Source organism: Panicum virgatum, chromosome 9K (genome assembly GCF_016808335.1).
Source record: "Panicum virgatum strain AP13 chromosome 9K, P.virgatum_v5, whole genome shotgun sequence".
Taxonomy (NCBI): domain Eukaryota; kingdom Viridiplantae; phylum Streptophyta; class Magnoliopsida; order Poales; family Poaceae; genus Panicum; species Panicum virgatum.
The window spans coordinates 62,755,162-62,776,684 of record NC_053144.1 but is presented as its reverse complement, the minus strand read 5'-3'; the positions used below and the strand labels follow the sequence as shown (position 1 = coordinate 62,776,684).

The following is a 21,523-nucleotide window of genomic DNA, read 5'->3' as shown; positions in this document are numbered from 1 at the left end:
AAAGACCCTCCTTTTCTGTATTCTCATATTTATAACCCGAACTTGCCACCAGACATTCACACCGCGCCGCCTGCCTCCACTCTCCGCTTCCTTCCTTCCCATCTCTTCTTCCCCCTTCCACTTCCTGGCTTGCTCTTCTGGGAACCCTTCTCGGGTTCAGGCAGATTGGAAGTTGCAGTGAAGGCGTTGGGGAGAGGGACCGGAGCAGTTGGAGAGCGATAAAGATTGCAGCGACAGGGGAGACCTGAAGGGCTGCAAGGGGCTTCTCTCTTGCGGCAACATGAATAAGCTGCTCTTGGTCTTCTTCCTCTTCCTGCTGGGCGTCGCAGCAGTTCATGGTGAAGATGGTGAGGTTCCTCGTACCCTCTCTTCTGATCTGCAATTCTACTCTGCTGCTCTGATTTGGTCATTTGGATATGTCTGTTCTTGGCTCTGGATGCATGGATCGATCTCCACGTTCTTGCTCATTGCCTCGCATCTCTGCGGTGCTACTGCCAGCTTTAAGTCTGTAGGCTTGTTTTCTTGTTGCGATCTTGGAGCATACGCAGTGTGATTGAGACCAGCTGATTGAGTGATGTCCCTTTCCCTTCAGATTAAGTTTGTCGTCTTGTGGTCTTCCTGTTAGTTCTTCCATAACCAGTATGCTTACCAATAGATTAATATCATCAAAGACCTAAGCATGGGAGTCTAGAACAGCCTAGGAGCCTAGTTTACCGGCAGGTAACTTTTGGGCTTGGATTTGACTGGAAATCCTGCCCCCCATGCTCTGCTTGTCCGCTCGTTCTCCATGGGATTCCTTCCTTCCCCCTGTTTGTTTCCCCATTCTCAGTTCTCGACCCTTGCTCCCTTCACGTGCGCCACTTTTTATATGGGTTTATGCGTTTTGGCAGGAATATCCAGTGTCATTATCATATTAATCAGCCTGGTCGTGGAATAAGATTTACTTGCTGCCAGGGGAAGGGATACTGGTAGAAGTAGTGGTAAAGTACTCTTGGCTAGTTGCTCCAGCAACGGCTAAACCGATGAACGGCTGTTATCCCCCAATGAGCTGTACTCTTATTTAACCCAGCTTTCCTTGTGCTTTGCGGAAAGCTTGCAGCAGGTTGCTAGCATGAATCTCTGATCGCTTTGTGCATAAGTTTAGCCAGAAGAGGGTTGGCTCCGAGTTTGCACAATGCCTCATCTTTAGTACTGCATCAACCTTTCAGGGCCCTACATGTCCGCCCCAGTCGCCCATCTTTTTCATCATGATCCAACTGATCTCATCCGGCCATCCCTCGTAGTGAAGAGTGAGAGTCATCACTGGCTCCAGCCTCCAGCAGTCGCTCCCTTGACCGACCACCAGTGTGGTGTGGCTGGATTCGGTGTTCATCATGAGCTGCGTTCTGTTAATGACTCCGTGATTAGCACCACGGATCACCTGTTGATTGGCCTGCGAGCTTCACAGGCTCACAGCCAGTAACCAGCGGTGCGTCCCCAGGGTCAGGGTGCAGTGTACCGTTTGACCGCCTGTGGTCGCCGTTTCCGGGACCACATGGCAGCGTCCCGTTCTGGGATTTTCTGGCCGTGCCGGGCCCCGCGCAATTAAAACAAGTCACGTCCTTCGCGGATGCGGCACAGCTCCTTCGCAGCAGCGGCCGGCGGGCATCGCAGGTTCACTGTGGCCACCGCACAGAGCCCAGGATTTGGTGTGGGCGGCCGGCATGGCGCATGGAGGCGCGGCGTGGTGGCTCCTGTTTCCAACGTCTTTCTCCGTACCCAGTTGCCCTGTCTTGTGCTTTACAGCTAGCTTGGGCGTCCTGTCCCAAATCTCGATTTCTCTTTTTTTCGCTCTTTTCTTCAATATGAAAACTGATTGTATCCAGCATTTAGTCCTTTGTTGTTTTGTACTGTAGCGTGCTACTGTACTAGTTTAAACTTCTTTTCTTCTTGCTCAACAACTTTGCTCAAAAGAATGATTTTTTCTACCTGGATTCCTGCCTTACGATGCACTTCCTGTCTTTTGCATTAATTAATCAAATGAAAACGAAGGAAATTATGCCCACCTGATACTTCTATTCTGATGGTTTGCGACAGGAAATCAATTTCGTGACATGCTGGTTACCGCTGTAATTTTTCTGACATTTTGACCTCTCTAATCTAATATTGGTTTGTTTGTCATGGCGTGCAGGTGCCTACATCGGCGTGAACATTGGCACGGCCATGTCGTCGGTGCCGGCGCCGACGCAGATCACGACGCTGCTCCGCTCGCAGAACATCCGCCACGTCCGCCTCTACGACGCCGACCGGGCGATGCTGGCGGCGCTCGCCAACACCGGCATCCGCGTCATCGTCTCCGTGCCCAACGAGCAGCTGCTCGCCATCGGCAACTCCAACGCGACGGCGGCCAATTGGGTGGCGCGCAACGTGGCCGCGCACTTCCCCGCCGTCAACATCACGGCCATTGCCGTGGGGTCCGAGGTGCTCTCCGCGCAGGCCAACGCGGCGCCGCTGCTCATGCCCGCCATGCGCTACCTCCAGAACGCGCTGGTGGCCGCGGCGCTGGACCGATACATCAAGATCTCCACGCCGCACTCGTCGTCCATCATCCTCGACTCCTTCCCGCCGTCCCAGGCCTTCTTCAACCGGTCGCTGGACAACGTGCTGGTGCCGATGCTCAAGTTCCTGCAGTCCACGGGGTCGCCGCTCATGCTCAACGTGTACCCCTACTACGACTACATGCGCTCCAACGGCGTCATCCCGCTGGACTACGCGCTGTTCCGGCCGCTGCCGCCCAACAAGGAGGCCGTGGACGCCAACACCCTGCTGCACTACACCAACGTCTTCGACGCGGTCGTCGACGCCGCCTACTTCGCCATGTCGTACCTCAACGTCACCAACGTGCCGGTGATGGTGACGGAGACCGGATGGCCGCACAAGGGCGACCCCTCCTCCGAGCCTGACGCTACCGCCGAGAACGCCGACACCTACAACAGCAACCTCATCCGGCACGTGATGAACAGCACCGGCACGCCGAAGCACCCCGGCGTGGCCGTGCCGACCTTCATCTACGAGCTGTACGACGAGGACACCCGGCCGGGGTCGACTTCGGAGAAGTACTGGGGCCTGTTCGACATGAACGGCGTCCCGGCGTACACCCTGCACCTGACGGGCTCCGGCGTGCTGCTGGCCAACGACACGACGAACCAGACCTACTGCGTGGCGCGGGAGGACGCGGACCCGAAGATGCTGCAGGCGGCGCTGGACTGGGCGTGCGGCCCCGGCAAGGTGGACTGCTCCGCGCTCACGCAGGGGCAGCCGTGCTACGAGCCGGACACCGTGGAGGCGCACGCGACGTACGCCTTCAACGCCTACTACCACGGCATGGGGATGGGCTCCGGGACCTGCTACTTCAGCGGCGTCGCGGTGATCACGACGACCGACCCAAGTAAGACTCAGATCACTCGGGGACAACCACCGATTTCAGCTCTTGCCTTCTGTTGATCCACATGCTTAGACATTTAGACTTATTCTGTGCCGGCTGTTCTGTTTCTGCAGGTCATGGATCCTGTGTCTACGCTGGGAAGAACGGGTCGGCGTTGCTGAACGGCACCTCGCTGGCGCCGTCGTCCAACTCCACGGAGGGCGGCTCCGGCGCGCACCGGGCGGTCGGCGACGTCTCGGCTCTCGCCCGCATCGTCTCCGCCGCGCTGCTCTTGAGCGTCCTCCTGTTGTAGAGAGGCTTGTAGTTTGTAGTACTAGGCACCCGCGATTATGCAGAGACTTGCAGAGGAGTTAGGCGTTCGCGAGAGGGATGATTCTTTTTGCTGTCAAGTGGGATTTGGCCTGGGTGTTGGTTTGGTGGAGGGGACTATTGTCTCTCCGAATGGAACAGGATGTGCTTCTGTTGCTCTTGCATCCGCCGGCCTTCTCTTTTGGTTGGGGACAAACGGGAATTGGCGAGAAGCTCAGCCATCATTGCTCCGTTGTGCATCTTCTGGACTGCTCTTTCTAATTTCCTTTTGGTGGCTGGTTGGATGCGATGAACGAACGGAAAATGTTCGGGGCGGAGTATAGGTTGTACTTGTACTCCATCTGCAAAACAGCTTGTTCGTATGCTGTCCCTGAAGCGAACAAACCAGTGTAAAGCTGTGCTCCAAGTCCCCCAACGCACAAGGGTGCTTTTGGTTGAAAATCATGCTCTCCCTCGGTCTGCTTTCGTTCTCTCAGGACTTGTACTGAAATCAGCGTAGTACCTGACATTCAGGCTTCGGCCTCCGGCCTCCAAATTAGGAGTTAAAAAAAAGGGGCAACGGCAGCTACCAAGTAACTACTGGGATTAAGATATTTCGCTGATGAAGTTCTTGGAGAACCGGAACGAGTTTGAGGATTTGTCCAATTCTTGCAGAGAGGAAGATGGGACAGGCCCATCGCCATTCCAGTTGGGCCCCCATGAGGCCTCCAAGCATCAACTATTAAACTGCTCGACTTGGGCCGAAAACAGCGATATCTTGGCCCAAGAGGCCTGTATGGGTATAAATGTAATTGGCTCTAGCAGCCGTGCGCACGCCCTAGCCAAGGCCCCTATATAATAATGCAGTAGATCGCAATAATCGTTGGTCCTCGGCGCCGCCGTCCTCATCTCTTCGCCTTCAACCTCCTCTCCATGCCACAGTCGACGCAGCTAATTTTGCTTTCGTTTTTTTTCTCTCGTGAATTTGGTTTCGTTTCCTCTCGAGGTTAGTTTTGCTTAGCACTCTTCGGGTTTGAAAGATTTGTCGCCCGGGTCGCTGCTGAGCGGATCCGAGGCTTACGTTTTGCGAAGAGATGCCAGATCATACCTATGGACCTCTGGACATGCGGCTTCTTCCAATAGATTCTCGCATTTTCTCGTAGGTCCAACAGATCGCTTCTTTTCTGATTGATCATTAGATTTCCTTCCAATTTGCTTGTGATTCAAAAGATTTTTTTAATATAACCGGTTGATTGATCTGATATTGTGCCCGGATGACAAATTGATGGCTCGATGATGACTATTCTTGCTTTAACCACACCGAAACAAAGGCCGGAGGAAGGGTTCCTTCAGCCTTTCCTTTGCGTTACGCTCTTCAAACTTAGCGATTCCTCGTGAAATCTCGCTCTCTTGCTGAAGAACTCTCTTTTGTTCTTTCGCAAGAGAACGAGGTAGAAGGAATCGGTAAGATTGGGGAGCGTGGCAAAGGAGGGGAGGTTGAAGGGCTCTTCCGATGGATCTTGGCTTGTGGAAAAACCTGGCCTTAACTGAGAGCCTGTCTCTTCTGTGCGCAATCGATCCTGCTTTCGAAGTTTAGATAGGCGAATCGTGCTACTTGCAGAATTTGAGGATGATGATATGATATTGTCGCCCCAGTCTTAGGATCCGCTCTTATCGCGGGCTCTTTGCTGATTGACACATGTTAATCTGACTCATTGCATATCAAATCAACTCCCTGCAGTGTCAGTTTTTTCTTGGAATATTTATTAGTTAATATTGATATTTATGAAATGTTGATGGAAGTGAGGACCCTTTCCCCAGCTGATCGACTATGATTAAGCTGTGCGCACATGTAATCTCTTCTCCTCGGAGGAGGATTCAAGCCAGAAATCTGATCCATCTAGCATTCTTAAATCTTTCCCGCATGTTTATAAAAATTACATGTTTACGACATGTTTATAAAAAATCAGACCGACGTAACTATCCTCACATGTTTATAAAAATTACATGTTTACGAAATTTTAGAAAATTGACATCATTCTGAAAATACTATTATGGCTCTGAAAGACGTTGCAAGACGGAAGCTGGGCTCATCTTAGCTGGACTCGGGCAGCACGGAATCACGAGCCCATCCATATGGACCGTCTTTTTTTTTTTGAGGAAGTAGCAGTCATGGGCTGTCGCTGGCCCATCCAGCCCATCATTCCGAAAAAAGTGCGGTGTGCTGTGTGGCGTCGTCGGTCGAGTCGTCAACGGGAAACAGGCCGAGATGGTCACTGCAGAAAATATCGCAACCGGTCCAGTGGGAGAAAGAGAGCAGCGATGTTATCGCTGTCAGCGTGCAATGCTGCTGGTCATGTGCACGCATCGCGCTTCTCTGGGGCTTATTGCCCACCGCGGCATGCAAGGCAACGGCCAAGTCATGGTGATTTTTCCGGCCTTTTTCTCCCGCGGTCACGTCACGGGCAACGCAATTAAGACCGTTTTAGCCAAGCTAGTTTGATTTGAACCGGCGTGGCCCCTCCACGGAGGCATGCCACACCGCCATCATGCACACCGACCTGTGTTTGTTTTGCGGTTTGACGGCTGAGCAACGCAGCACTAGCCGACCTGTTGGATCTCTCTGTCTGTGATCTGATCGAGGCCCCCTGCGCTTGCTCTGCCGGTCCGGCACCCGCACGCCGCGGCGCTCTAGGCGTCGGCCGCCGGCGCCGGCGTGGGGAGCTTGCCAAGGTGGGATTCGCCTTTGGGTTTGAGCCGTCGTCACCATCGTCGTCCATATGTGACGAGCCGGCCGGAATCATCTGCCACACTTCTCTCTGATGATGACCAGTTGGCCATTCCATCGCCATGGTTTTTGGTGCTCTTGGTACATTGATTGAGCGGGGACGACGTTCGTCAACACCTGATGAAGAAATATCCGCGCAAGCAAAGGGATAACGCCGAACGATGATGCGTAACGGACAAACCTTTGGTACCCCGAATTCATGTCCATAACGACATGTAACCAACCGCAATAACTATCAAGCGGTGGTGATAGCACGCCGTGTAGATGATGGAAGAGGTCAAAAGGAGATACAAGAAGGGCAACAGGAGAGGTTAGGAGAAAGGGAGGGAAATCCAATCGTGGACAGGCCGCAGGTGGATGCTGCTATTTTTCGGCGACTACTTGTAAAGTGAAGAATACGACAGATCATTTGCTGCATACGGCCCCGTCTGTTCTCATATACAGTACGTGCTAGCTCGACGAAAGTAATGAAACGATGCTGCATCTGCTGGAGGCCTCGGTACAAATGTAGTCAAGTACATAGTCCAAAAATACTTTTGAGATTGGACATTATCCCAGCTTATTCTGCTTCACAAAATACTATTAAATCACCCAAAATCAGCCCTACCCAGCCGAACACAGCGCGTGAAAATGAAATTGATGGTTAATTTGAATTGTGAACATTTGCATCAATCTTGAGGCAGATTTCGTTGTAAGAAAATCCCAGTTGTCACACTTTTTTTGTCTCTCCAAACCTTAGTTTCTTCTAAGTAAATATATTATAATTTCAACAGTCAAACTTCGTAACTTTCTTATAAGAAAAAGTTCATAACATTTTGAATTAATAAATTATATATATATATTCTTATAGTGTATAAAAGGATATAAGAATAAATGTGTATTTCAAACATATTTTAATGTAATATTGTTTTTTATGAGCTGGTGATATATTGTTAACAAATTGATGATCCAAATATACACATCATTTTTTATAAAGAATCCTAATACACATAGGAGAAACAAAAAGATTGAACCCTAAAAAGATTTGGTGCTAATAATTACTATTTTCTATTATGCGCCTTATTCCCATGTTCCATGGATTTTCTTGCCATTGTTCTGAAGAAAGTCCTGATTTCCACTTGATGGGAGGCGGGTTCTGATGATGCAAATGCGGTTGTGAAAAAGTTAAATGCGTTTAGTGCAAAAAAAAGTTAAATCATCTGCCAAAAAACATCTGAATTCTTCAGTGCTCACATGGGCACACCGTGGCTGGTCCCTCGATCCAATCCCAAGAATCAGGATGCGTCAATCTGTGTATATAATGGCCTCAGCCAACCTTGTATCTGAAACATCAAACAAAGACCAACAATTGTAGCTCGTGCAGTAGGAGCTGCAACTGCAAGCAAACATGCTGGCCCTCGTTTTCCTGCTCGTCTCCAGCTTCAGCCTCCAAACAACCGGCGCTATCGACACCCTCACCTTGGGCCAGTCTCTCCCATGGAACCAGACGCTGGTCTCCAAGGGCGGCAACTTTGAGCTCGGCCTCTTCTCCCCCGGCAAGTCCAAGAAGTACTACATCGGCATCTGGTTCAAGAAGGTCTCCAAGCAAACGGTCGTATGGGTGGCCAACCGAGAGCGCCCGATCCTCGTGCCGTCGGCCTCTCGCTTCACGCTGAGCGATCGCGGCGAGCTCCTCGTCCAGGCGGCGCCATCCAACACCTTGCTGTGGTCGTCGAACGCGTCCGCGGCGTCCCCGGGCACCACCGTCGTCGCCACGCTCCAGGACGACGGCAACCTCGTGGTTCGGAACAACGCGACGGTGTCGGCGTCGGCGTCGGAGCCGGAAACCGTGACGTGGCAGAGCTTCGACCACCCCACGGACACGTGGCTCCCCGGGGCCAGGCTCGGCTACGACCGGTCCCGCGGCGTGCACAGCTTCCTCACGTCGTGGACCGACGCCGAGAACCCGGCGCGCGGCGCCTTCTCCATGGTGATCGACCCGCGCGGGCAGGCCAAGTTCGACCTGCTCGCCGGCGGCGCGCACCAGTACTGGACCACAGGCCTGTGGGACGGCGAGGTGTTCGAGAACGTGCCGGAGATGCGGTCGGGCTACTTCGTCGGCGTCCCCTATGCGCCGAACGCCAGCGTGAACTTCTTCAGCTACCACGACCGGAAGCCCATGGGCATCGGCAACTTCGAGCTCCACGTGAACGGGCAGATGCGGCGGCGGCAGTGGGTCGAGGGCCGGGACGACTGGGTCCTCTTCTGCACGGAGCCCCACGACGCGTGCGACGTCTTCGGCTTCTGCGGGCCCTTCGGCGTGTGCAGCAACACCACCAGCCCCGCGTGCGAGTGCCCCGCGGCCTTCGCGCCCCGGTCTCAGGGGGAGTGGGCGCGGGGGAACACGGCGTCCGGGTGCGCGAGGCGGGCCGTGCTGGCGTGCACCAACGACGGGTTCCTGAAGATGCCGTACGCCGTGCAGCTCCCGAACGGCTCGGCGGTGGAGGCGGCCGGAGCTCGGAGCGACAAGGCGTGCGCGGCCGCCTGCCGGCGAGACTGCTCATGCACCGCGTACCTCTACGACGGGACCGAGTGCTCGGTGTGGAACGGCGAGCTCGTCAACCTGAGGACACTCCCGACGAACGACCAAGGCTTCGCGGCAGCGGCGGCGGTGCTTCACCTCCGCGTCGCGGCGTCGGAGGTGCCGCCGTCTGCGCCGGCGCATTCGTGGAGGAAGTCGATGGTGATCCTCGGCAGCTCGGTATCAGTCCTGCTCCTGGCGGGCCTCATTATCGGCGTCGCGGTGGCGGTGGTGCTGCGGAAGCGGCGGGGAAAGGGCAAGGTGACCGCGGTGCAGGGCTCGCTGCTGCTGCTCGACTACCAGGCCGTGAAAGCGGCGACGCGGGATTTCACGGAGAAGCTCGGGAGCGGCAGCTTCGGGTCGGTGTACAAGGGGGCTCTCCCCGACAAGACGCCCGTGGCGGTCAAGAAGCTCGACGGCTTGCGGCAGGGCGAGAAGCAGTTCCGCGCCGAGGTGGTCACCCTGGGCACGATCCACCACATCAACCTCGTCCGCCTCCGCGGCTTCTGCTCCGAGGGGAACAAGAGGGCGCTCGTGTACGACTACATGCCCAACGGCTCGCTGGACGCGCACCTGTTCAAGAGCACCTCGGGCTCGAAGGTCCTGAGCTGGGACCAGAGGTTTGGCGTCGCGGTCGGCGTGGCCAGGGGCCTGGCTTACCTACACGAGAAGTGCCGGGAGTGCATCATACACTGCGACATCAAGCCCGAGAACATCCTGCTCGACGAGGAGCTGGGCGCCAAGCTCGCGGACTTCGGCATGGCCAAGCTCGTCGGCCACGAATTCAGCCGCGTCCTGACCACCATGCGCGGCACGATGGGCTACCTCGCGCCGGAGTGGCTCACCGGCGCGCCGGTCACCGCCAAGGCCGACGTGTACAGCTTCGGCCTGCTGCTGTTCGAGCTCGTCTCGGGCCGCCGTAACAACGGCTCCTCGGAGGAGGGTGGCCGCTCCGCCGTGTACTTCCCGGTGCACGCCGCGGTCAAGCTGCACGCGGGCGACGTGGTCAGCCTGCTGGACGAGAAGCTGGCCGGGGATGCCAACGTGGAGGAGCTTGAGAGGGTCTGCAAGGTCGCGTGCTGGTGCATCCAAGATGAAGAAGGTGACCGGCCGACCACGGGGCTCGTCGTGCAGCAGCTTGAAGGTGTTGCTGATGTGGGACTGCCGCCGATCCCGTCAAGGCTTCACATGCTGGCGACGGTGAATGGGTGCGTCGGTGCGGTTGCGGACATGTCATAGTAGTTCCACTGTATTAGCATGATTTTTCCTTTGTTTCTTTCAAAATCCTTTTTCCTTTGTTCCAAGTATGACGTACCACAGTACCAGTCATATGCAGTACTGTATAAAGCATTGCAAGCACCCCAGCAGGATTAGAGATCCTCTTGCAACCCTAGCTGCCAATGAATGATTTTTAAACTGTGAATTCCTGATCAAGCCAGTACAATTGTCTTTTTAGTCCAACATCCTAGCGACAATAACCAACACCACCTGATGTTATGAAAAAGAGTAAAATGCACTGGGATCCTTAAATTAGTTGATCTGTTCTGTTTAGGTCCATGAACTTCGAAAATACATTTTTAGGTCCACGATCTATTCAAGTGTGTCACTTGAGGTCCAAAACACCTATGACCAGCGTTGACCGCCTACGTGGACCGCCACGTCCGATGCAACGTGTACACTAATAGCCCCCACCCACACGCCGGCCCATGGGTGCGGCGCGCCCGCGCCGCTGGAAGCTGTGTTCCACCGCGCCGCCAGCGGCGGCACCAGCACGCCGTGGTCGCCGTCCCCTTCCTCGTCCAGGTCGTCCGCGGCGCCGGCGCCCGCCTCGCCGGCGCGCTCGGAGGCGTGGGCGGCGGACGCGGTGCCGGAGGAGTTTCTCTACCCGATCTCCGGCGCGCTGATGGCGGACCCGGTCATCCCGCCGTCCAGGAAGACCTACGAGCGGGCGTGCCTCCAGGCCTGCGCGGAGCTCGCCTTCGCGCCCCCCCCGGCGTCGACCCGGGGGCGCCGGGACGATGATTCCTAACGCCGCGCTCAGGGTGGCCATCGGCACCTGGTGCGCGCGCGCCGGTCGGGCGCCGCCGTCGCCCCAGGCGGCGTGGGAGGCTGTGCTGCGCGCGATGCCCCCGGACAGGCGCGCCACTGTGCTGGCGGCGAGCTCGTCCAACTCGTCGTACTCGTCGCCAGCGTCCACCTTGTCGTACGGGTCGTCCTCAGAGATCGTCCCGGCAGAGGAGGAGGACGGCGGGAGCGCGAGGCCTGCCAAGGGCTCCGCGCCGCAACCGTGGATAGTCAGGGAGGTGGAGGTGGAGGCGGCGGAGCCGGCGCCCCCGGTCGACCCGCTGGAGGACGACATGATGGGCAAGGTCTTGGACGCGGACGAGGACGGGACCGTCGCGGCGGCGATGGGCGCGCTCCGCGAGGCCACGCGGGAGAGCGCGGAGCGGCGGCGCGCGCTGTGCACGCCGCGCCTCCTCGGCGCGCGGCGGCTCCCGCATCACGCCGCCCGCGCGGGGGGGGGGGGGGGGCGGCCGCGCTCGTCAACCTCTCCCTGGAGCCGGCCAACAAGGTCCGCATCGTGCGCGCGGGCGCCGTGCCGGCGCTCGTGGAGGTGCTTCGGTCGAGGGCCTCGGCGCCCGAGGCCCGGGAGCACGCGGCGGGGGCGCACAGAGGAGAGGGAGCGGCGGAGCTCAAGCCCTCCACCGTCATCGCGCACTCCGGCCAGTGAGTCGGAGCATAAAGGGGAGAAGGGGGGCGAGCCAGCGGAGCACGCGCAGCGGCCACGTTGGATCGGACGTGGCGGTCCACGTAGACGGTCAACGCTGGTCAGAGGTGTTTTGGACCTCAAGTGACACACTTGAATAGATCGTGGACCTAAAAATGTATTTTCGAAGTTCATGGATCTAAACAGAACAGGTCAACTAGTTTAAGTACCCCCAGTGCATTTTACTCTCTGAAAAATAACATTTTCAAAACCGCTTGTTGCCAAAACGGCAATCCCATTCATTTACACTCACTTCTAGCACTGTGCTGTACAACTTCAGGGAGGGGGAAACTTTCTATACTAGCTACAAAGAATACATCGAGCACAAACCTGGAACCTAACTATCAAGCTATAAAGATAAACGTCTACATACAACCCGCAAAAGAACGAATGAAATCACTAACTAAAAGAACCAACACTATCAGGATATACACTTTACAGGTAAAGACGAAGCTGCTGCTGTCGAGTAAAGAGCCTTAATTACAGAAATGAACTTCAGAAGTGCTTCTTGAGAGAACCACTCAAGTTTCCATGTATGTACCCTGTCGATTTCATCAGACTGCTTGTTACTCGGATTCTGGATGCTATTGTGAAACTCTCCTTGCCTATGATTGTCCAAAATCAATGTCAAACATTTGCCGTTGTGCTGATCCATGACCTGAATGTATACATTGCAATAAATATCAACTTTTTGAATGACCTTGCACAGTTCATGTAGAAAAAAAGAAAAGAAAAGCACAAACACCCTAGGACAGCAGGGGTGGGCATTTGGTCATTAACTTTCGATCTGCCATGAACTTCGATCTGGTAGTTTTGGGTTTAAAAAATTTCAGTCAACTAACTGTTACCCGAACTGCTGCCGAATTTTCTCCTGGTTGCTTTGTGGACAAGAGCACAGATAGATAAGAATAGCAAAGCTCACCCCATGGATCGGCCAGTGAGGTTAACCAAGGGTGGTCACCGAACTCGACATTAATAAATCAGTCATATTGGAACAATAATGAAATCAGGACCAAAGACCACAATTTCAGTCTTTTTGGTCTCGATTTCAGGTTTTGGTCATATATGCCCTGTCCGAACAAGCTATTTACTTTTTTGAAAAAAAATGTAAAAAATATGCAATTTGATAGCAAAGATTGCACGTATCCCCCGAAAACCTTTTAAAAATATTCCAGGTAACCATATGGTCATACTGGTTGCATCAGTTTGACAAGTTTGCCTTAAAATAACATTTTTTTATTTATATCCAATATCAATGAGCTTTACATGACGTTATGCCCACCATATATAGCATATGGACAGCAACAAACTACAATATTTCTAGTTCCCCATATCAATTTTAATGGATTCGGCAAGTAAGAGCAGCAATACAGGAGCCTCTGTTGAAAATTTGAGTGGGAATTTTATTCTTGTAAGACGAGAAAGCTATTATATGATGTGCGATTTCAGCGCGACTAGGCATGAGGGGGGAGACGTTAGTCTAGATGGGCAAGTGGTGGTCCAGAAGGATACTTTTCGGTATTTAGGATCGGTGCTACAAAAGGATGGCGGCATTGATGAAGATGTTAGGCATAGAATTTCAGTTGGCTGGTTGAAATGGCGACAAGCTTCTGGCATCCTTTGTGACAAGAGGGTGCCACAAAAGCTAAAAGGCAAATTCTATAGGACAAGCAATTCGTCCGGCGATGTTATACGGTGCTGAATGTTGGCCTAAAAAAAGGCGACATGTCCAGCAACTGAGTGTAGCAGAGATGCGGATGTTGCGGTGGTTTTGCGGGCACACAAGGAGGGATAGAGTCCGAAACGAAGTTATTCGGGATAGGGTCGGGGTGGCACCAATTGAGGAGAAACTTACCCAGCATCGGCTGAGATGATTTGGACATGTCCAACGAAGGCCTCCTGAGGCGCCGGTACGTAATGGGGTTCTTGAGCGGGTCGATAATGTAAAGAGGGGTAGATGTAGACATAAACTGACGTGGGGTGAGTCGGTTAAGAGAGACCTTAAGGATTGGAATATCTCTAAAAAGATAGCTTTGGATAGGAGCGCTTGGAGACTAGCTATCAATGTGCCTGAACCTTGAACTTATTTCTTTCGGGTTTCATCTCTAGCCTACCCCAACTTACTTGGGAAAAAAGGCTATGTTGTTGTTGTAAGACGAGAAAGCTATCAAGATTCCTAAGTACAAAAGTAATCAAGACATAATTGGAACCATAAGAGCACGCATGCATAAGAGAAATTCCGGTTAAGTGACTACCTCACACAAGTTATTTCTGATAAACAAAAAACTGTGTGCATATGGATATTAAAAATCATAAATCACCACAATGATTTTATTCGACAGAAGGGTTTATAAATATATAATGTTGCAAATTATCAGGTAGTAAACCAGAGAAATTGGAATCACTGATGGACAAGCAAAACTTACCACTTCTTGAATATTGTGAATAGAACAAGATGCATCAAGAGAAAAGTATGGAGGATCTGAATCATTAGGCGCACCACCAAACTGATCTAGGTCCTCAATACACACCAATATTGATTTTTCAGTCACAAAGATGGATCTGATAAAAAGGGAATCTTCTGCAGAAGAAAAATGACCAATAATGTTTCAGCAAGCTGCAAGAGTAATCAAGAAGACAAAAGTACAATAGGAAATGACCGATTAAAGTTAGAGTGAAATTATGGACATGCAATAGCCAAGAGTTCACGCCGAAAGTTCACATGATTGCACTTGTATATAAGTTTATGATAGATATATCTACTTAATTGATTAAGTTTGCCAAGATTTAGCCTACAATGGCTTATTTTAGATGACTTTGAATCTTTAGTTAATTAAGGCTAAGGAAGAACTGAAGATGATCCCACATGATGTTTGCAGTAAATCCTATTTCGGAAGTTCCAATGTGTTCCATCAACAAAATATAGTGATGTTTCATCACCCAGATAGCCAGATCATGGTACCTTCAGCATCATTCCTCCAGAACATCAACATAGAGTAGAGAAATATTCCCATCTTTGCAGATCCACACATACATTTCTCAAATAATTTAACTTGGATGTTCTCCCAACTGCCATTTAAATTGCACAAATAAGCTTTATAAGCAAAATGGAAAAGATGCTGCAACGAACAAAATAATATATTCATTCTTTGGCTCAAAAAGAAGTTTGTTTGTTTGTGGTGAATTGTAGAAACCATACCTTTGCAAATGTATCTCACGGTTTAATTTGGGGAAGTTAGTTACACTCAAGAGCCAAAGTACATCTTGTGCTTCCTTGGAAGTCCGTGCGAAGAATAGATGGGTTGTATCGTCTACCATGTGTACCCTGTGACATTGGAAAATAAAAGTAAGCCTCAGGTAAGCTAAGCCACCATTGCTATCGATTGATACGCTAACAGACCTCAGTGCATGTAGTGCCAGCCCAATTGTAACTTTTTCCAGACTTTCCAGAGTATAGCTGCCCAAAACTCTTGGGATGGTTTCTGTAAATTAATCAGTATATTAGAAATTATAGCGACAACAAAGGTCTCATATGGGGAATAAAAATTTCTACCAAACAAACGACTATGTGACCAATGATCAGACACAATAGTCAAACAAAAAGATGGAAACTAGAAACAAGATTCAGATGGGAAAAAAATAAACAATGCATAGGAAAACAAGTAATTAACCTTTTCCATCACAAACCATATCAAGTAGCAGTACATACAATTTGTTTTGAGAACTTCGCACCAATGCAACCTCTCTACAGAAAGCAAGAGAACAAGTCAGAGGTCAACATTGTTTAGAATTAAACAGAAAATGCATTAAATAAAGCTAGACATATTTTGCTTCCACTATGCATTGGTAACTGCTTAATGCATTGAAGAATGGAAACAACCGCATACCAGTTACCCGATAATATGCATTATGCGAGACAATGGGCTAAGCACCTATTAAATGGTGCATATATAAGTTAACAACTACAGATATCTTTCTTTGTCTAGGGCACAGCTAACACACATGTCAAGGGGTTGCACCATCAACTACTGTGATGTTTTGTTTCACTAATTCACAAAATTATTTTGAAATTTAATTATCTCACAAGCACATTCCTATGACAAGCTCTCTCTCAAAGAACTGCAATTTTCGAAGTGCCACACAGATGTCTTATCAAATAAAAAATAGCTCTGGCACAAAAGGGGGTATATTGTAATCAATCCCTAACCTAGCTTACAGAAACATACTCCCTCCATCCAACAATGTACAGTGCATTTTGATTTAAAAAGTCAAATTGTAAGCGTATTAAGTGCACTAAAGTTACATCAATAAATTCTATTCAAGGTACCTTCTAGTAAACTGGAAGAGGAATTGATGGTCATAATCTACTTTTGAAGATATCCATTTCAAAATAGGTCTTACACATTGTTGACAGAGGAGTAATACATAGTATCCACAGGAGTTGTACAAAAAGTCATAAATTTTTTAATGATAATCATTGTGGACGAATACAATTTGACATCAAGCCATTATTCCATTAATCTGGTGCATTGTAGTTTATTAACCAATCAAAATCTGTTCATCAAAGTTAGCTCTTGCAACGTTTTTAGAGTTAGTGAATGCAGAGAAAATAGCTCTCACCTTTGTGCTAAAGCACTTGCATCCTGAAACAGGTAAGCACAACAGGCTACTTGTTCGCATGTTTCAGACTTGTCCTTGTTTGCTACTTCCAAGTTGAAGATATCTTCAACAATCTTGTGTTTGTCTGTACTACAACAAATCATATTTGTGCTGATATTCTTAGGCAGGATTCTTGAATAACGGTTTTCAGAGCCTCCTTCCTTGTGAGTACTTCTCTTCCGGTTGCATGTTAAATGGCCATTTCCTTCAACTAAAGCATGCTCATCGACCTGATCGCCATCCATTTTAATATTTTCTAGTTCCGTACCATTATGATTCTTAAAAGGAAATACCTTCCTCTCAAACTTCTGCTTGCCTTTTTGTCCAAATAAATGGCCTGAATTGTGACCTAGATGACCATTCCTCTGGTTACTGTTATGGAACTCCTCAATATCAAACTCTCTGTGACCTGTAAGACTTGGTTCATCTTCTGCTGAATGGTCAGACAAACTTTTTCCCCCTAAGAAGTACTTTCCCTCATGATCACTATCTACAAAATGAAATGAAGCTACCTGTCCATTAAGAGCCAACTCCATCTTTGTCTGCATTTCTGCACAATCATCTTCCGAATTGCATGAACAAAAATCATCTGAAGAATCATCGCTGCAGCTGCTACCACTACCGAGTGAACCGACAGAATGAAGATGCCCTGAAATCTGCAAAAATTCTTCCTCCAGGAAAAGTCTGCGATGTAGAATGTCTTCCTTGTATTGTGGAGGTGACTGTGGACTAGGATATGCACTGTATGGACTCGATTCTATTAACTTGCTCATTGTATTGGATGGTGTTCCATTTGCCAGCATATTTTTAGAACCATTTTCCAATTCAGAGAGGGGGTCAGTATGTGAAGTGCCTACTAACTCAAGGGGAGTAGGGCGTTGAAAAGAATTCAAGTGCATCGTTACATGAGCTTGGTCTCCATTCACTTCATTTGTGGAATCTTTGATGATTCCATTAGAACCAGACCATGCATCTGTGAAAGATGAATAAGATTCTAAAAGGTTTGAGCTGCTCCCACCTTCTGATACATGTACCAAATCTGACATGTTACTTGAAGTCTCCTTCTGTGCTCTCTGCCTTTTCTTTTGTCTAATATACCTTCCATTGCCATTGGTGGAGTCAACAGGTAGGTTTTCACCTTCAGTTTTCTCTGCATTGTCATCCATCCATTCCTTGAATTCACGGAGCCAATTACTTGATTTTTGTTTCTTCAGCAATTCAGCGGCGTTTATCAATGAAGCAATTCTTACATCATGATCAGTAGCTGCAGTTTCATCCTTCTTAGAACTGTCACTATCACAGGGGGTGGACTGCTGGTCTATACCATCATCACAGAGATTTGTCTCTCCCTCCACTATGCTGGCAAGTCGAGAAATTTTTCTCTAAAGTAAAAGAACAAGAAAAGCAATATCAGTTAATCATTGAAGAAGTCACGTCAAGTTGGTCAGACACTTTTAAGAACTTAGGCAAGATCCTAGGTTTCAACTTTGCAAAGCATGGAAAGCATATGTTGAATTTCCAAAAATGATGATCATATACAAAACCATCTTGATGAATCAACCAGAAACCAAATTTATACAAGCAAGAAAAAGTTGCTTCTGTATTTTTTGTGAAAAATAAAAAGGAAATGTAAATTTAAGGAATAAAATGAAAGCATAATTGCAATTCACCACAATACATGTGGTGAATTATCTACACTGCAAGAGAATAGTATCACAGGAAATTTCCGAACAAGGAATCTTGATATTTTGTGCTACATCTAATGTATCAACATAGTTCAAGTTGGTGTAGCAGAATAACAGATACAAACCATTTTTGAAGTTAACGTGTCTTCATCTTCATGATCATCTACTGCAGGGAAATAAAACCCATAACCAGCAGGTTGATTTTGTCTGCATGCAAACAGTACTTGCTTTTCCCAGTATTCTTGTGTGTTCATACCTTTATCATCTAACTTCAACTGAACCAGAAAAAGCCAGGGAGGGAACAGAGCTGTCACTTTACTCCAATACTGCGGAACAAACTATTATGATGGGGAAAGTAACAGAAAACAAAGAGTTTGATGCTTGAAGTTTACTACTTACATTCTCTGGATTACGGAAAAAACTGAACACGTGTCCTCGATACCACCGAGCACAGCAGATAGGATTGCCTTCCAACCAGAGGTTCTGCAATAGAGATAAGGTGCCCAGGATTTCCAATTCTGAGAAATTTGAGATGATATTGTACGAGAGATCAAGCCCCATGAGTGATTTGAGATTCTCAATCCCATGTACTGTAGTTAAAGCGTTATTCCTCACAACAAGTTTTACAATTCGACTGGAAACCTGCAGTAAAGCAACAGATAACTGTAGATATACCACTACAAGCATGTAACCAGAATAAGCTAGACTGTCTGGCCATGTTCTGGAGAGGATTACAAAGGAAACACAATTACCTCACTCAAGGATGAGATTGAACGCAGATGGTTAAATCCAAGATCCAGATTTCGCAACTTTGTACATTTCCTCAGATTGTCCACCTTTGCAAACTTGTTGCGACTAAGATCCAATGTTTCGATTGCCGGTAACAATTGCAGTGACTCGTCCATGAGTACTATTCCATTAGATGCACATGAGACGTACGAAAGTTTGCTCCATACAGGAGAGTCCTTGATATCCGTGATTCTACTTGCGAAGACATGCCTAAGAGCATCCTGCAGTAGCACGAAAATCAACTATTGTGAATTCAGCTAAAATATTCTAATTATATGGAAGTGCTTTGCAAGGAAGCCTGGATCCACCGAATTGAGACCGGGATGATTAATGCTACTTCTCTTTCTAAATGAATTCTTTGGTGCTAGCTGAACATTTGACTCTATACCAGTAAAGATTAAAAATATGGCAAGCCAAATCAAGTTGCAGACACCAAAAGCTGCAATGAAACACTAGAGTTTTCCACAGTTGTGCTCAATTTTCGTTGCATATCGTCAGCCAACAAACCACACCATATACAACTGTTGATATCTGAAACTTGCACAAGCAACGTGGAACAGGGAAGTACATTAAAGCTAGAGTAAGAGATGCTATCAGCCATTGAGAATGCATTATGCCCTTGATAGTTTCTAAGATCACTGTGAATCTCAAATACGAATGAACAGTAGTTCCAGTTAAAATTTTCTCCATGGCTTGCAAAAGAATGTAGATGAAGATGCATGCACAGATGACAGTATGTTATGTGTGTTAAGAGACCACATGACTGGACAAATTCTTAACGCCAAAGCTTGCTAATTACCACAGAGTAATACAGCAAGCGCATCAGAGATGATTGTTACATTAGCATGCATCGTCTCAGCAGCGAAAGCAGTGATATAATCATACAGAACTGTAGGGACTCTGTAAGATGCCCCGATCCATCTACTTCAGAGAAACTGCTGCGGACTAAATTCATTTTGAATTAGGAAAGGAGTATATAATGATGATTTCAGGACAATATTATACTGAACCCTGCAAGCAAGGCCTGAATGAAACTTCAATAAACATAAGAAGCAGAAGGAATCTTAGCACGAACATCTAATTGATTAGCAAAATGGCAGAATCATGTTGATTGAACAGAATTAATGAACAGGGCTGAATCGGATCCTAGGAACGGATCAATAGTGTGGACCATAGCATTGCAGCAACGGGCTAAAATAATGGGGCTTCACTAGCTGTTTGATGAACCAGAACAGCAAACCAATAGGTTCAATTGACAGCTCAGAATATATCAGGGTAGTTGAGGATCATAAGTAGCGCCTGTGGTCACCACCACGCGAATTGGCACAGGAAAGGAATACAAACGGAACTGTGTCCGATGGTAGGAACGCACCGTAGAATCGTAACAGACGAGCTTCTCGAGGGTGTGTCGGAGGTCAAGCAGCCCCCTGGCGGCGGATGTGGAGAGGTCGCAGCCCCGCAGCTCGAGCACGCGCAGGCGCGCGAAGGGCAGGAGCGAGAGCGGCGCCGGGTCGCGGCCGGGCCCCGCGGCGACGACCTTGAGCGAGGTGAGGAGGCGCAGGATCCGGCGGAGCTGCTCAAGCGCGCGGTGGTCGCCGAGGTCGGCGACGTAGGCGCGGAGGTAGTCGACGGGCGCGCCGGCGCCCACGGCCTCGAGCTCCCGCAGCGCCTCGAGGCGGGAGGCGACGTAGTGGAGGCCGACGGGGTGGAGGCGCAGGGTGACGGTGCCGTCGAGCAGCGCGCCCGCGTTGCGTTCCACGAAGCGGACCAGCAGGTCGAGGTAGCGGTCGCCGGTGACCGGCGACGCCGGGGGCCCCCCGCGCGGCGTCGCCATCGGGATCGGGCCTAGGGTTTGGGGGCGGGAGCGCGCCGGCGCATCCGCGGACGCCGGGGCGGGCGCTTGCGGGTGGAGACGGGGGACGGAGGAGGGAAGGAAGCGGACAAGGCCGCGGTGGTACGTATGATTGGGGACACGCGGGGCTTTTAGCTGTGGCGCGGTGTTGGGAGAGGGAAGGGACGCGAGCGCGACGCAGATGCCCGGATGCGCGGTTTGCTAGCAGCACCAGGTGCGGTTTCGTTCCGCGAAAACTTGGGTTTGCTGGGCTAAAACGGACGGGGAGCGGGTCCGGGCGTTTGGCTCGGAGGCTTTGGCACAAGTGCCCGTGCTCTTGCAATTTCCGGCGCTGGCAAGCATTGAGTTGTGCGCGCCGTCACTGTAGCCATTCATAATAGAACTTGACTTATTAGATTCGACTCGAAAAATTACACATATTCGTAAAAAAATTTCGCAAATAAATTTCATTTAGTAATCCATTCATATATTTATCTTTTTATGAAATTTTTTTCAAGTAATGAACCAAATATGGCCTTGCCTGCAAGGCATCAACCGCGGGCACGCCGGTGAAAAATTATTTTTAACAGTTTTCATAGTGCCCGTACACGGCGCGCCCACCTGTGATGTGACCATGCGCTGTCTAGATCCGGCGCCACCTGTTGCTCTACAACACTCCAAATGGCACCATGTTATCGGCACTGCAGAGCACACATTTCGTGACGCCGGCCG

General features: G+C 49.8%; 3 protein-coding genes, 2 non-coding genes and 1 pseudogene across 5 annotated transcripts; 5 read left to right on the top strand and 1 right to left on the bottom strand.

The window, feature by feature from the left end:
• The first annotated feature begins 43 nt into the window (after nucleotides 1-43).
• Nucleotides 44-3,972, top strand: LOC120646825 (glucan endo-1,3-beta-glucosidase 3-like). The gene is made up of 3 exons (XM_039923314.1): nucleotides 44-347; nucleotides 2,171-3,427; nucleotides 3,538-3,972. Exons 1-3 carry the CDS (start codon nucleotides 281-283, stop codon nucleotides 3,714-3,716), a joined length of 1,503 nt encoding a protein of 500 aa, XP_039779248.1. The 5' UTR covers nucleotides 44-280; the 3' UTR covers nucleotides 3,717-3,972.
• A 1,366-nt stretch (nucleotides 3,973-5,338) lies between these two features.
• On the top strand, nucleotides 5,339-5,426 carry LOC120653101. Its single transcript, XR_005666785.1, has one exon. It is a non-coding gene; the product is annotated as a small nucleolar RNA U31b (small nucleolar RNA).
• Nucleotides 5,427-5,508: 82 nt separating this feature from the next.
• On the top strand, nucleotides 5,509-5,612 carry LOC120653042. Its single transcript, XR_005666738.1, has one exon. It is a non-coding gene; the product is annotated as a small nucleolar RNA Z103 (small nucleolar RNA).
• Nucleotides 5,613-7,697: 2,085 nt separating this feature from the next.
• Nucleotides 7,698-10,498, top strand: LOC120646824 (G-type lectin S-receptor-like serine/threonine-protein kinase At2g19130). Its single transcript, XM_039923313.1, has one exon. It carries the CDS (start codon nucleotides 7,888-7,890, stop codon nucleotides 10,297-10,299), a length of 2,412 nt encoding a protein of 803 aa, XP_039779247.1. The 5' UTR covers nucleotides 7,698-7,887; the 3' UTR covers nucleotides 10,300-10,498.
• Nucleotides 10,499-10,766: 268 nt separating this feature from the next.
• LOC120648213 lies at nucleotides 10,767-11,791 on the top strand (annotated as a pseudogene).
• Nucleotides 11,792-12,024: 233 nt separating this feature from the next.
• LOC120646823 lies at nucleotides 12,025-20,910 on the bottom strand. Its single transcript, XM_039923312.1, has 11 exons — nucleotides 20,333-20,910; nucleotides 18,924-19,181; nucleotides 18,571-18,813; nucleotides 18,297-18,446; nucleotides 16,448-17,868; nucleotides 15,499-15,572; nucleotides 15,228-15,309; nucleotides 15,027-15,152; nucleotides 14,790-14,896; nucleotides 14,254-14,408; nucleotides 12,025-12,485 (listed from the first exon to the last, which is right to left on the bottom strand). The coding sequence occupies exons 1-11, from the start codon at nucleotides 20,792-20,794 to the stop codon at nucleotides 12,249-12,251; spliced, it is 3,315 nt and encodes a 1,104-aa protein (XP_039779246.1). The 5' UTR covers nucleotides 20,795-20,910; the 3' UTR covers nucleotides 12,025-12,248.
• Between the last annotated feature and the right edge of the window lie 613 nt (nucleotides 20,911-21,523).

Coding starts and splice junctions, on each gene's coding strand:
- LOC120646824 (XM_039923313.1), top strand. CDS start 7,888: ATGCTGGCCCTCGTTTTCCTGCTCGTCTCCAGCTTCAGCCTCCAAACA.
- LOC120646825 (XM_039923314.1), top strand. CDS start 281: ATGAATAAGCTGCTCTTGGTCTTCTTCCTCTTCCTGCTGGGCGTCGCA. Junction 348..2,170: donor AGCAGTTCATGGTGAAGATG/GTGAGGTTCCTC, acceptor CATGGCGTGCAG/GTGCCTACATCGGCGTGAAC. Junction 3,428..3,537: donor GATCACGACGACCGACCCAA/GTAAGACTCAGA, acceptor CTGTTTCTGCAG/GTCATGGATCCTGTGTCTAC.
- LOC120646823 (XM_039923312.1), bottom strand. CDS start 20,794: ATGGCGACGCCGCGCGGGGGGCCCCCGGCGTCGCCGGTCACCGGCGAC. Junction 14,409..14,789: donor CTGGAGGAATGATGCTGAAG/GTACCATGATCT, acceptor TTTCTTCTGCAG/AAGATTCCCTTTTTATCAGA. Junction 12,486..14,253: donor TTCACAATATTCAAGAAGTG/GTAAGTTTTGCT, acceptor GTATACATTCAG/GTCATGGATCAGCACAACGG.